The 14,805-nt window shown below is 42.0% G+C and overlaps 1 protein-coding gene across 4 annotated transcripts in view; it reads right to left on the bottom strand.

Moving 5' to 3' along the window:
* Positions 1–10,252: 10,252 nt before the first annotated feature.
* The window catches only part of BTBD3 (BTB domain containing 3), a 35,326-nt gene continuing 30,773 nt past the window's right edge, over positions 10,253–14,805 (bottom strand). For all 4 annotated transcript variants that reach the window (XM_019462507.2, XM_019462509.2, XM_019462508.2 and 1 more), the window contains one exon: positions 10,253–14,259. In XM_019462507.2, coding sequence (XP_019318052.1) covers positions 13,227–14,259 — 1,033 coding nt within the window. In that variant the 3' untranslated portion in view covers positions 10,253–13,226. The remainder of the gene's footprint in view (positions 14,260–14,805) is intronic.

The following is a 14,805-nucleotide window of genomic DNA, read 5'->3' as shown; positions in this document are numbered from 1 at the left end:
TAAACTTCCAGGCTTCTCCCAGATATGATTAGCAAAGATCAAGAATTTAGAATGCCTTTCCCATTTAATTAGGAATCTTATGAAGTAGGAGTCTTCATTTAAGCAACTAAACATAACTGTCAATCCCTGCATCTAAGAAGATGCATAATTTAAGTTTTAAAATTCGGACATCCAGCATTTGTGAAAACCTTAGTCTGTGTTTATACGACTCCAGAGGTGGGCTGATCACAGAGAAGCCTTTGTCTACGTGTATGTCTAAAACAAACTAAGTTGACTTTCAAACATGCTTTCAGCTGTACGTTATTGGAATGGGTCCCGCTGGCACTGTAGATTTAAACGTAGGGGGAAAGAGGCCTCTGCCTAGGACCTACCTGACAGGTATGAGCTCATTGATCTATTCCTACCTGAATTAAAATAATTTTTTCTTGTGGGAATTCTCAAACATACACAAATGTAGACTGTACAACACAATGAAAGCCAAGTGTTCCTCACCTCGTTCAATGATAATCAACATTCTCTTCAGTTTTTTGTTTGGTGGTAATTCTCTAATAGCCTCAAATCAAATCCTTTTCTTTGACTGAAGGCAATGGGTTTCTTCTTGGTTTGGACTTGCTTTTCATTTTATTTCTTTATTTTTCTTTCCTTATCTTAGTACCTGAATGAGATTCATCCTTCTTTGTGTCATCCAGAATGATGGGATACGCAGATAAATAAATGCATTCATCCCACTGAGGGGTTTTCACAGCATTCGTGTTTGGCCACTTTTCTCCCTTGATTATTGCACAAATGTTTCCATTGTTAACCAGAAAGGAAAATGCTTCTGGGAAGAAATTGGAAAGATGACATCAATTTAACACTGCCTTTTGGGGTTAGCACAGAATGACAGGACAGCAGGAAGCAGTTAAAAAGCTTCCCCTGACAAGAGACAGAAACTAAATGATTCTGAGAGCCTCTCCCAATCAGGCATGGTATTGACAAGAGACCCACTCTGATAATGACCTATGAAAGACTGCATTCTGGACGCATGCAGTAATTTGTTTTTCTAACCAGGGCATCTTAGTGGGAGTTTGGGAAGACTGCACAGCCCTTGTGTAAATGGCAGTCACATGGCAAAGCCTGACAACTGGCACATGTAGGCTGTAAGAAGCCACTCGTCTTTTCTTGTCTATGGGTCAGGGATTAGGTGTCTGGTGACATTCACCTCTTTGTTCCGACCTATCTTCATTACTGTGACAACATGGCACCTCTGGGCTCTTCCACCTGCTTTGTCCCTCCCTATTCCCCCACCGCCTGTTAAGAGGCCTTTTAGCTGTGAGAGGTGAACACAGTTCTGGTAGCAAAGAACTCCCTCACCTTTAACATCTTCATGAATGAATGTGGGGATAGCAGGCAGGAAATGAGATGGATTGTTCAAGTTCAAAAGCTATAGGTGGAGTCCGTGAGCAGCAGAGGAACGGTGCCTTTGAGGCAAGAAGGATAGAAAAGAAAGGATGAACACATGCATGCCAAGAAGACCTCTGGCTCCCCATGCAGGGCAGACTCCACCCAGCCTGAGGGTTGGGCACAGCAGAGCAGTAAGGAAACTTCAACACCATCTTCTGGATTCCAAGTATGTCTGAAGCTGCCATGAACCAGACGTGGCTCTTCCTGGTGAAGGACAAAGCTTGTACATCTTTCCAGCTGTTACATGGCCTGAGGGCAATACGTGATGCAAAGGAAGCCCTAGTTTCTGGCCTCACTCCTCTACTCTCAATGGTTGGTGGGTCTGGCCTGCACTCTGGGCTCGATTTGGAGGCCCAGAAGCTAAAAAGCCTCTAAGAAACAGACCTGAGAAAGTCACCCATGGGGCTCTCACAGAAAGCTTAGCAAACCCACAAAGACTCGTTACAGAGTGTGGGTGGTAGACGAGGGGGGTCTAACAGAGCCACCTCCTCTCCCTCTGGCCACCTGTCACTACTGGACATCACTCACTCACTCCACCCAAAGAACTCCTTTCCTTCTTCATCCAAAGGCTTTGTTTGTATCTCAGAGAAAATGGGGAGGCACCAGTGTACTTTCTCTCACCCCCACCCCCATTCTGACCCTGTACTATCTTGTTTCTAGTCCCATTCATGCTCACTTCTGAAGCTTTCTTGGAGGCCAAGGTGACTTGCATATATGGAGGTGTTATCAATCCAACAACTGTTTACCTGAAAAGGTAGGTAGGTGTTTCTTTGCCCTTGTAAGGAAGGGCTTAGTTCATTTCCCACATGACTTCTGAACTCTGAATAAATGAAACATTAAAGAATGGCAATAAAACCTACCACGAACATCTACAAAACACCCCCAAACAGAGTGTTTTTGCACACCACATTGGTCTGTGCACTGTAATCTTACTGGAAATGGCAGTAGTTCAATCTGCTTGACTATACTCCCTTGGAAGGTACATTCTTCCTGAATGCAGTTGAGGAGGGAGGAAAGGGGGATGAGAAACTTTAACATTAAGAAGTTTGTCCCAAGAGGTGCTCAAATTCAGCCAGTTTTGTGATTGGGGTGAATGACAGAGTCAGTCTCTGGGAAGCCACCAGGTGACATGATTCCCACTCACACTGAATGTTACCTCCAACCCAAATTATGCCTATAGTCTGGAATTTTTACAAGGGGTAATGACACTCTTACTGGGTGAATGTGAAAATATTTAAAGTCTATCACAATTGTTCTATTTCTGTAATTCTTTCTTTATCTAAGGCAAATAAGCCTAAACAAAAGGAATGGCATGAGGTTTCTGATAAACCTATTTGTCAAGTAAATCTGAAATTTGAGGAAGGAGTGGACCGATTTAGCAACTCTTTCAGCAATCAAGACTTTGGTTACTAGCAGTAACCAATATACTGTCTCTGTAGGGAATGAAAGATCTGGGACACTCCAGTAGTTAAAATTTTCTGTCCTGTAGAAGAAAAACAGATACAAAGTGGCCAGGGCTTTCCTCCAAGAGCACTGGTGAGGGAGGGGTTCTTCAGAGAAGAAAGGAATGGAAGTAGGGTCAAGGGCACTGTCATATTCCCCCAAAGACCAGAGAGTACACAGCTGGCTTATGAATGTTCACGTGAGGTGACAAAGCACTGCTGGAAAGATAAGATAAGCAAATGTTCTGTTGATGAGGCCTTGGTGATATGGTCACAATATGCAGAGAAGATTAAGCAAGCCCTTGGCAAACAGACCTTAGAGGAATACAAGTGATATGCCCATCCCACCAGCTGGTGGATTCACCCTAAACAGTCCTTTCTGCTGAACTTCCCCAGATCAAACACTGTGTGGTCCCATGGGAGAGAGGCTCCAGGTAGAAAAGCTGTGTGAGGTTTCCTGCTCACCTGAGTGAGACCCCATCCTTGCTCCCTGCTCCAACCAACCCTCTCCCTCCAGTTCCTTCTGGCCCCAAGGGATGGCTGAGCTGTTGTATCAACCTACGACTTCCTCTTTTCTTCCTGACCCTGAGGGCCTACCCAGTCTCTCTCCATCCACCTGTACCTGGAAGAAGCTCATGAACCATCTAAAGTTTCCTAGGGGTGTTGCTGTTAATGATAATGAAGAAACACACAAGAGAAAGGCTCCTTCCTCTCCACCTCCACAACCTTTTTTTGCTTTACTAGGGCCTGGTTTTCGGAGTTAAATCGTACAGCAATGCTAATGGGGAAGTATACAAGAGTGGAAGTGATTTCAGTGACAATATTACATCTAACAAGGTGTTGAAGGCTCCAGTTTGAGGAGCTGGAGCTAGGGGATGAGATGTGGTCTGATGAGAAGACAGTTTTGCCTGGGGAATTGAGGCCAAGAAGCAACTCGTTAGAAGAACCAACTACGTGGTGAGGACCCTTGCCAAATGGATATTTGGGAAGTATATGCTATGAGTATGAGAAAGATTCCTCCTCCTCTCCCCTATGAAATCCTCATGTTCACTTAATGCCTTTGGGGATTGTGGATTCTCTGTGGGTAACTTCAAGTGGCACTGACTCTGAGGTCCTGGTTAGAAAGGAGCACAGGGTCTGCATGTAGGTACCTCCAACACTGATGGCATAAATGGCCCAATACGATACTCATCTTTTTATCCACAGCCCTTGCTACATGACTCTGCAGGTCTTCTCAGTAAAGAGGTAGAGTCTAATTCACCACCCCTTGCTTCTGGGTGGCCTTGTGACATCTTCTGGCCAACACAATGCAGAAGTGATGGTGCACAAATTCTGAGCCCAAGCCCCCAGAGGCCAGGCACGTTCCTTCCTGTTGTAGGTAATTCTCTTGTGCCTTGGCCACTGGCCTGAAACCACCCAGACCAGCTTGCTGGAGGATAAAAGACAATCGGAGCAAAGTTGCCCCAGGGAAGACAGCCAGTACCCAAATGTGAATGAACCCAATCAAGTATGTGTCGCTGCCAAGACAACCCACAGCCGTTCTTAGGCACCAGAGCATAAATGTATTGCCGTGCACTCCTGAGGTTTTGTGTTTGTTATGTGACACTTGTGCAACACAAAGCTGCCAAAAATCTATTTTAAGTATGCCATTGTGGGGGTCTGGTGGAAGATGAGAAGAAGAGAACAGAGAGTGAGGACTACAGAAGAGGCTGGGCACAGGGCTCTGTCAGGACCAGTGGCTAGGAATATCAGCCTGGAAGAGGAGACGCTGCACGCTGAATGAACAGGCTGGCACATGCCTGAAGGAAGTGGAATGGTTACAGAGACAGGACTCAGAAGTGGGATTCCAAACATGGGCGGGCACCAAGACCACTTAATAAAGGTGATTAGAACTTAAGCAGGGGGCATGGTCAAGTGGACTAGAGATGGGACCAGGACATTGCTGAAAAAACTGGATCTTTGAGCTTTTGAGGTGCAGATGGAGGGCTGGGGGGGCATAGGGAGACTGATGAGAGCAAGAATAACAAGCGGAGGTCAGTGTCAAGCAGTCAGGGAGTCAGAGAATAGGCCTTCCGATTCCCCTGGTTTACTTTATCCACTAATGCTGACTGTGGCCTTGCTTGGGGCCAGTTCCAAGATTCATTGAGTTCAGGGCATATGCATGAGACTGATTTCTGAGAGTCTGTGGTGCCAGGGTCCCCAGCAAAGAGCAGGGTGCTGAAGCTAAATGTCCATGTGGGTGTAAGAAAAGGTTCCAAGAGGCTTGTTTATACCAGTGGTTCCCAAATTTTCATGCACATCAGGATCCCCACACACCTGCTCTGAGGTTCAGATAAAAGTGACTGGTCCCTGAATGAGAATCTCTGGAGGGTGAGGTTCCTAAAAGCATATTTTGCAAAACAGAGAATCCAGCCCTAAACCAGGGACCAAAAATTAGCTGATGTCAGGGCCCTTGTCAAATGAGGCCCCAGCACTGCCTCAGGAGGTGAGCCCACAGAACGGGGGACATTCACAGGGAGGGCAGTAGAAAGGAGGTAAAGTGCCAGCAAGACTGTGGGGGGAGGCAGGCAAACTCAAATTCTCCTGGCACACCTGTGTTTACCTGAAGAAAGACAATTAGTGACTCCTTGTGACATTCACATCACTCATCAGGTCAAACCTCCTTTCAACATGCAACAAATAATTTCAATGCTAAAAATGATTTTAATCCCCAAATATTTGAAGAAGGGGTGATATCCAAAATTGTCTAAGATTGTAAGCCAAGAATAAAGAGCATATTTTGACTCTAGCAGAACAAATACAGGGGATTTTTTTTTTTTTTTTTTTTTTACCAGCAAACAGACTCCTCTTGGAAAATGTTTTCAAAGGGTCTCTCACACACCTGTTATGTACTCCCAGTCAGCTTTTACACAGCAGTTTTGAGTAATTCTAACTGGTGTGCTAGAATCCATCTACATCATTTGTCTCTCATTAGCATGACAAAGTTGAAATACTTATTAGAAATTTGGTTAAAGTAAGAGAATTCCTCAACAATACAGCTCTTTGTAGCTCTAAATACTCCTTATCTATTGATCAATGACTTGAAAGAACAACAAAATTATTTTTTTTAATTTATTTTGAAAGAGACAGAGACAGTGCAAGTGGGGGAGGAGCAGAGAGAGCGGGAGACAGAGAATACCAAGCGGGCTCTACACTGTCAGCACGGAACCTGAAGCAGGGCTCGAACCCATGAAACTGCGAGATCATGCATGACCTGAGCCAAAACCGAGTCAGACGCTTAACTGACTGAGCCAGCCGGGTACCCCCAAAATGATGCTTTTTTAATTGTCTGCACTGACAACTTATGTGTGTGTAAAATGAAAGTAAACTGGTTCTCATAAGGGCACATATGAGGAAAATGCATAGGCTTAATTTGTGGCCCTTTAGACTTTGTTTCACTTAATCAACATATGACACTTCCTGTATGCCAGGTACTGTTATAAGTGCTTTAGAAATTTTAATTTACTTAATCATCATAATAATTATCTAAAGAAGGCACTATTATTATCGCCATCTTTCTTGAGCAAACAGGTTCAGAGAGGTTAAGTGCCTGGCTTGGAGTCACATGCAGCTTACAGTCGTGGTAGTCTTGGCTCCAGCGTGTTATTAACCAGTACAGTCTGTTGACTTTTTTCCCTTCCTTTTGTTTTTTTTAAATGTTTATTTTATTTTTGAGAGAGAGAGAGAGACAGTGTGAGCAGGGGAGGGGCAGAGAGAGAAGGAGACACAGAATCCGAAGCAGGCTCCAGGCTCTGAGCTGTCAGCACAGAGCCCGACGCGGGGCTCAAACTCACAAGCTGTGAGATCATGACCTGAGCTGAAGTCGGATATTTAACCGACTGAGCCACCCAGGCGCCCTCCTTTTCCCCTCTTTCTAAAAGAATCTTAGAATCAAGAGTGGGTATCTGTAAATCAATTATCTACACAGGATGGTGGAGTCAAAACAAAAAAAAAAACAACAAAACACTTCTTCTCCTTTAGGATAAACGTAAGGCAAGACATCTTCACCAAGCCCTCGTTTAAGTGGATGTCATAACCACCACATTTGCATTACTCACAGCCTAGCCCTAAGTACTTCTGTTTTCATTCTGAGCTAGCCTGTACTTCCCAGAGCTCAGAAAGATGTTTCGAAAACACAAAATTGTGTTCTGGTCTATTTCAAATCTTTTTAATGTCACTGCTTCATTCTGTGATAAAAGCCAGGTAATTTAGCCTAGCAGATGGAAGTGTGTGTTCAGGTCCAGTTCATTAGCTGGCTCCATACGTGGCACACAGTTAGGTGGCTTTGTTCTCCCACATGTCTCTTTTCTTAAGCCACGTGGAGCTGTCTGCCCTTCTATCTGCTCTGCTGTTTTTCTAGAATTCCCTCCCCCCTCCCTGCTCCCTCCAACTTGCATCACACCAAGCTTCACTAGATAATTCTAATGCATCCTTCAAAACCCAGCTCAAGCATCACCTCTTCTTCCACTGATGTGGATGCCCTTTGCAGTGCTCCTGTCGTAGCCAAGGCATTTCTCTCCTGCCCTGCACAGGCCTCTCCAAGTGTGAACTGCAGATAGCAGCAGCAGAAGCAGCAGCAGCAGATATGGAAGCCTGTTGGATGTGCAATTTCTCAGGCCCCACTTAAGACCTAGCAAATCAGAACTTCTGGGGACAGAGCCTGGCAATTCATGATAATTCTTGTGCATGCTAAGGGCGGAGCAGCACTGCCCTGGACCTTTTGAGAGCACACACCGTGTCTTAATGGGTCTCTCTACTGACTGGGATGAAGCAAAGGATCAATAAATGACCAATGAGTGAATGAACATTGGGCTAATCCTTTCACTAATTAAACCTTATGTCTTTCATCTAAGAAACACTGAATAGTCCCTTGATGCCGCCAAATGTTCTTAGAGTTGGAATTTGTCTTTAATTTCAAATTGGTTAAGGCTCAGGTGTATTGTTTGTTTTGGCACTATTATACAGGACACTGAAATAAACTTTAGAGCTGGTTAAGACAAGCACAAAAATGTATAGAATCTCTCTCAAAAGTACATTTTTATGTATTCTACTGTACAGCAGAAGGTGGTCCCCTCTGCTTCAAGCTTTAAAAGATTATTTGCAGCTTTCCTTAAATAGTCATCTTTCTTTAGACTATTTTTTGAATATAGTTTAGGAAGGAAAATGCAAATTGTACAGCTACAGTAAAGACTGCTACATATCAAAATATCCCATAGACTCTTCTGGTTTCTCACAACAGTCCTTATGCTATCTGTGCTCAGAAAGCTTTACTGCAGCACTTAATGTTAAAATTAGGAAGGCCACTAGTAGGACTTATTTTTAAACGTTTTTCGGGTACAATATCACTCCTCTAAAACAAACCGATGTAAGAGATGGTCTATTAAATATGAACTGCTTGCCAACATCATAAACACAAAAAAGTACCTTAAATTTTGAAATAATTTTCTGTACTATTGCTCCACAAAGTGGAAAAGGACACCATTCTTGAAGTCTAATACAGCCCCTCCCCCTCCTTCATAGCCTCTGACTGGTTACTACAGAAGCCAGCTTAAAGGAAAATCAGTCGGAGTAAACGGACATTGAAGTTCTGGTAGTCGAATGGGTAACTATAATTGTGCCCTGTATACAGAACTGTTTAAAGCACAGCTTTGACAAAGTAAAGAGCAGATGTTTTGTTTAACTATTTATCTTGAGGTTAAGAACTTTATAGACAGAGTATAAAACAACAGCATCTGCTAGTGAAACTGCTGTCCATTGGACATTTAAGTAAACAGGCAAATAGAAAACAAGGGTCATAAGGACAGTTAGGGTTGGCATAGATGGGAATTACACCTCTCCCACCACTCTCCCTCAAAAAAGGCTCAAGAGAGGCAAAAGAGAGAGATGCCCAAGTTGGAAATGTACCCAAAGGTTCTTCAGCAACTGATCTATGCTGCTGGTTAGTGTCTTATGCTGCTTGGTATTTGGCAGAGTCAACCACTGTCTTCATCTCTTCCTCACAAATACTTCCATCTCACCAACCTGACCATATCTTGAGAAGGTCTTCTCACCAGTGTCTATATTGCTTATAGAAATACATGCGGAATTTCTTTTGAAATATCTCCCCAGTTTCAGTTTTGTTGTATTTTTAAAAGTGAAGATGAATGAAGAATAAGAGGAAATGCTGAACAAAGGGAATACCTGGTCAATAAATGTAAATGGCTCAGAAATAAAAGGCTGAAATGTATTAATTAGAAATCAAAAGTGTACTCAACTTCCATTGAGGCATCTCAAGGACACCCAAAGTGCTCCTCTAACAAAGACTTAGGGTAACCACACATTTTCAGGGCCATTTGCTTGTTTCAGCCTCTACATGGCATGATTTAGGTCCTCAAGAATGCTTTCTCCCTTCCTATTTCTTCCCTTTTGTAGGCAAGCCATAGAGTCCACTGAGAAGAATGTGTAATTTCAGTGACATGTTGATCCTGGGTGCCAGCAAAGGAGCTCATTTCCATTGTTTTGGGATATTGAAAACAACCATATGGATGTTTAAATAGCGACAGAGAAAACAGATGACTTTCCCGGATTAGAGACCTTTGCAATTTAGGTTGTATCTGTAATTAAATCTGATTAGAACAAATATTTCCAGTTTCTTTATTCTCTGGAATAATTCCAAAAATTTTTTAAGAGGTATGCTTTAGCAATTGAACCCTGAGTAGATGAAGTGATTAAGCAAATATATAGGATTTCACAATCAACTATAGTAGAAGAGCAAAAGAAGGCTGCAGAGAAAAAATATAGTACACGTGTATATAATTATGTGTGAATGTGTGTGTGTGTATATTACTTGATATGGACAAATATAATTGAAAACTAGTTGAGCATGTAAAAATTATATTCAAAATTCTCACATGACATTTATTTTTTTCATTCAGAGACTTAAGCTATTATAACGCAGCAAGAACAAGCAGCACTGGTTACATCTAAAGCTAGATGTGATTCAGTATCAACACCCCCTTAGTATAGCCAGACCCACAGACATTTGAGCAACTATAGCATCAGAATGCCAGCAAACCACAAATTCCATATAGGGAATATAAATGCATCCATTCACTTCCTCTCATTAACTTAACAGTCAGGCTTTGAACAATGAGATTGATTAACATATCCATTGTTCTCCTACGCTTTTGCCTCAAATTCTTACTTCTTTAGGGATCAAAGATATCTGAATACTTAGCAAACAAATGACCCAGCAAAACCAGCTCTGTAAAATGTAGTGGCACCAAAAGTGCCAGAATGGATTTTTTACTGTTTCAAGGGACCTACAAAAATGCTAAGGAAAACAAATCTATGAACCAATTTTATTTTTATTTGCATTTAACATGATTATACACATTCATGTGTCTAACAAGATCTGCACTGTTACATTAAAAATACAGTACAATAACATTCAACATGAGGTACTTCATATTTATATATTTTTCCTTCATAAATAATGCTGTAAGCTACTAAATTCAAGCACTCTGATGCACAAGTGGCTAGTGTCTTGAATTAGCTGAGCTTATTTAAACACCTTAAAAAACAAAAAAGACAGTTCAGTGCAATAATTATGTAGAAATTAGACCATTTACTTAAATACTATATTAAGATATGCTTAAAGAATGTTACATTAGAACTGCTAGCCTAGTTCCCCTTTATCCCCAGTATGAACAACAACAAAGACTGCCAGATACATTGGGAAAAGCATCTACAGAGTATTCTGTTTAATAAAGTTGTGTTTATACACTAGAGTTGCCTGCCTTGTCAGAACAGTAAAAGCTACAAAATTTGAGATTACCAAAGAAAATAAAGCAAGCACGTTAGCTTTCATTCCATGTTGTTGAAAATGCAAAAGGGAGAACAGGATTTAAAATACAAAATTTCTCAGTCTAAATACAATTTTCAAATTTAACCCACAGCTCTTGACACCAGCCAATCAGGTGGTGGATGTGTCTTTTCTTTTTAAGTAATAGTAATTAACATAAAATTAAGCGCTGACACCCCCAGTGTACAGGATCTCCCTCTGCTCTCTACCAGCTGTTCCCTAGCCACGTGGAGGGCATCTTGCTAACAGGAGCACTGACAGTGAGCGTTACCAAATGAGCAATCTTCACTCTGAGGTTATCACACCCACCTCAACAATCTGAGATGATGAAATTAGTGCTAAATCAAGTTTTTTCTCCTCTGGCTTAAAAATGAGTGCCTTCTAAACAGGTACATAGTCTACCAATTTGCATGGTAGCTATGAGTTACTGAAATGTTTAACCATAATTTAAAAGCAAAGTCCTTTATAGAAGTATTTTTTAAATTGAAAACATACCTTTGTTTCATAGATACTTTGCCAAAACTACTGTGTGTCATCTCCCTAATAAGAAATAATTGTTAGATAATTTTGGAAAGTTGTCCTGGGAATACTCATCTATAATCACCAGTAACAGCTTCTGATCATCTATGCTAACAGGCATAGGTAATGGCAAACATGATTAAAACATTTCCCATAATCCAGTGTTCTCCTCCGTCAGGGAAGCCGGCCAAAAGCAACAAGCCCACGTCTACAGGGGAAAAAGTGGCCCAGAAGCACAGTGAATAAGATCAGGGTAGTCACTCACTGGGGCCTTCCTCAGGCCAGCAGGGGGACCATTTGTGTCTCACCTCTTACTGGCCAGGCAGGGAGGAGACAATTCCTGAGTCGGCAGACATACCTGCATGCACACGGACGCGCACCGACGCCCACAACGCGCACACGCCCACCCACCCCAGGACTAACCCCTGGCTCCAGACAAGCCAGCATGGGGCTCACAGAGCAGGAGAAGGAGGCGGCCAGGGACCACACTCTGGGTGGTGGGGGAAGCCATCTCAGGATCACACTGAGCAGAAAAGCTGCTCAGAAACACATGGATACTTTAGCTGGAAGTGAACACACTGGACACTCCCAGGGTCACAGGCACTAAACCATCACAAGCCGTCACTGAAGGAGAATTTTTGGATGAGCTTTCCCCTCCTTTGTTTACATTAGCCACGTACAAATAAGAGGGCTGGATGGGATGCTGATACAATGAATATTAGGTACAATCAAGTATATCACTCCAAACCTTTTTTTTAAAACCCTGCAGGCATATATTGGCACTTTAAGATGGCCAAAGGCCAAATTCTAGCAGTCTAGGAACAGGACATAATTATAACTAACTAAGAAGATAGTATGTATGTGGTCAAAGTAGATCAGATAAAATGTATTTCAGATTAAAAAAAAGAAAATCAACAAATAAAAGTATCTTATTACATTAACACGTAGTGCTACAAAACTAATTGTTACTCCATACGTTTGAAGAACTTTTGGTCCTCTTTTCATGGGAAAAGGGGAATAAGATTCTATACAGTGTGATTTATAAAAACAAGCATATGGTGACGATCAGAAGCAAAGTGGGGAGAAGACTGGCTTTTTTCAAATGGTGCAGACTACCATGCCGTCAAATAAACTACTTGTAGAACGGGACTTTTTTAGGTTTACTTTATAAGCTGTTTTAGTTTAAATTAATAGGCCTGTGATTTCTTCCCTACTGACAATAAAAATTCGTAATTTAGTTAGTTCTAAAAGAAATAATAGTTTATCTCCTAAACTAAAAGAATAAAAAACTGCTTGTAGAAGTCATGGCCCAAGCAAACATCCAATTTCCTTTGCAGTGTTTAACATTTAACAATCTTATGAATTTAGGATTTGAGAAAAAATAATGCCCAGAGTAAAATATTTAAAATGAAATAAGAGCTAAACATGACTGTCCACTTTCTAAATGTTACTTATTATGAAGCAAAACTTCTTTCAGAAATTGTACACTGAGATTTACCTATAATTTTTGCGGGGGGCGGGGGGGAGAGGGAGTTCTCTTAAAAATAACTCTTATCATTGTTGTTCTGGACTATTTATTTCTATTTGTCAAAATAAAGCCCTAGAGGAAATTCAAGGTGATCCAAACGTTTTAAGTGGAACAAAGCTGGGAGGTCAGTGGGCAGCTGGAAAAGAGCACAAATTCTCCCCAGGTGTATAGATGCAACTCTAAAAACCACAAAGGCTTAATAAGAACTTGGCTCTTTTAAGCATATAGTTAAAAGCTGAATGCTGCATTTTTGCCTGTACATAATTAAAAGGTTGAAAGAAATTAGAAACTGCCTACAGCTTCATTCATTATGAACTACCTGCGTGGATCATGTATCTGCAGATGAGCTAAGCATCAAGCAAGTAGGAACCAGATGTGCACCTCAGAGCTCACACTGCTTCAGGAGGTGTTTTCAAGCATAGAATATAAGTTCAGGGATCTGCCCTCCCTGCACCCCAGTGCCATTGGTGCTATCTGAGGAGCACTGGAACTGGACAGTCACCTTGCCACACTGAACTTCCGTCATGCCTTCTTGTCCGAAGTAGCTGAGTTCATTGCCATCCAGTATCACGCTGGCCGTGTAGAAGGTGTCTGGCTCAATCTGCACTGGGTACTCAAACCACACGGGGAAGGTATTGCTGGAGCCATCTGAGAAGTACTTGCTCAAGTTCTGCCCCAGAACAACGCCCTGCCGCTTGAGTTCAATCTTGGCACTGTACTCTGCAGAGCCACAGCTGGAGCCGTACAGCCCAAAGCCGGCGATGAACACTCTCTTGTCAACTGCAAACTGGATGCTGTCGCAGCGGCCCCGGTAACGCCACTGGTTGCTCCGATAGGCACATGACTGGAAGCGGTGACAGCGCTGGGGCACGAGGCCCTTGCGGGCTTTACTCACAAACTGCAACTCAGGCTTTTTGGCTGCAGTGTACCAGAGGAAGATGTCATTGGTCTCATTGAGAGTTAAAACTCCAGACTGTGCAGCACCATTTGCAAAATCATCCAGGGCCATCGTGGGTATGCGGATCAAGTAAAGCGCCTTTCCGAGGACCTTGCGTTTATTTTCAATGCTCAAAGCTAGATCTTGTCGCTGGCATTCCACTTCAGCCCAGTTGAGAGCTGCCTCAAAAACCACAATTTCTTTGGCATTCAGAGTTTCCCTGCGGAGGATACTTTCTAGAGTTTGGAAGTCAATATCGCAGAATCCCTCAGACTTGAGAGCTAACTCAGCCTGGGCATCGATCACCTCCCAGCAACGCTGGGTCAGGTCTGGCTCCTCAAACAGGCAGCTCTGGGAGAGGAGCACACAGGCGTTCTTGGCGCTCAGGCTGGTCTCCAGGAAATTAACGCAGGCTCTGGCGAGGTGAGGGACAATGTACTTTTTGGCAGCATAAAGAGTGGCCAGCACTGTGTCAGCAGCCAAGTCAATTTCATCACAATAGATATATCTGAAAGACAGCGCACAGCATATAAATGGAATTTTCACAAAATGAGCATGTCCAGCAAGAAAAGATGCAACTACTTTCAAGTTAGTTCCAAGAAAATTGTCTTATGTGATTGTTATTACAAAAATGATTAGGGATTAAAGAAACCTCTGAAATATGTTCATAAATTATTAATGTTTCAACTCAGGAGTAACTTTGTATAATTAAAGACATTAACTTTGTGTTACCATTCTAGCCTCTATTTTATAACCTGCATTCAATGTCTTCAAAAAAAAAATAGAATATATTAGAACTGTTTGAAAAAGAACTGCATGTCAGAGTTAATATTAGCGAAAAACAGCAAAGTTTCTGTTATATACATCATATTATATTTAATCAAAGAATAATCTCCCTATGTTCTAGATGCTATATATATAGTTTTATTTTATAATTTTCTGCATTCATATAGAAACAAATGCCTTCAATACTATAATGTTGGCAATGACTGCATCTTAATGCTATTAACAAAGTATGACTTGAATTTTTCCTAAACACAAAATAAGACCTGAA

This window comes from Panthera pardus, unplaced genomic scaffold (assembly GCF_024362965.1).
Source record: "Panthera pardus isolate Hobbes unplaced genomic scaffold, ASM2436296v1 HiC_scaffold_25, whole genome shotgun sequence".
Classification (NCBI taxonomy): domain Eukaryota; kingdom Metazoa; phylum Chordata; class Mammalia; order Carnivora; family Felidae; genus Panthera; species Panthera pardus.
Note: the sequence above shows the minus strand (reverse complement) of the source record. Positions and strands in the feature narration are given on the sequence as shown.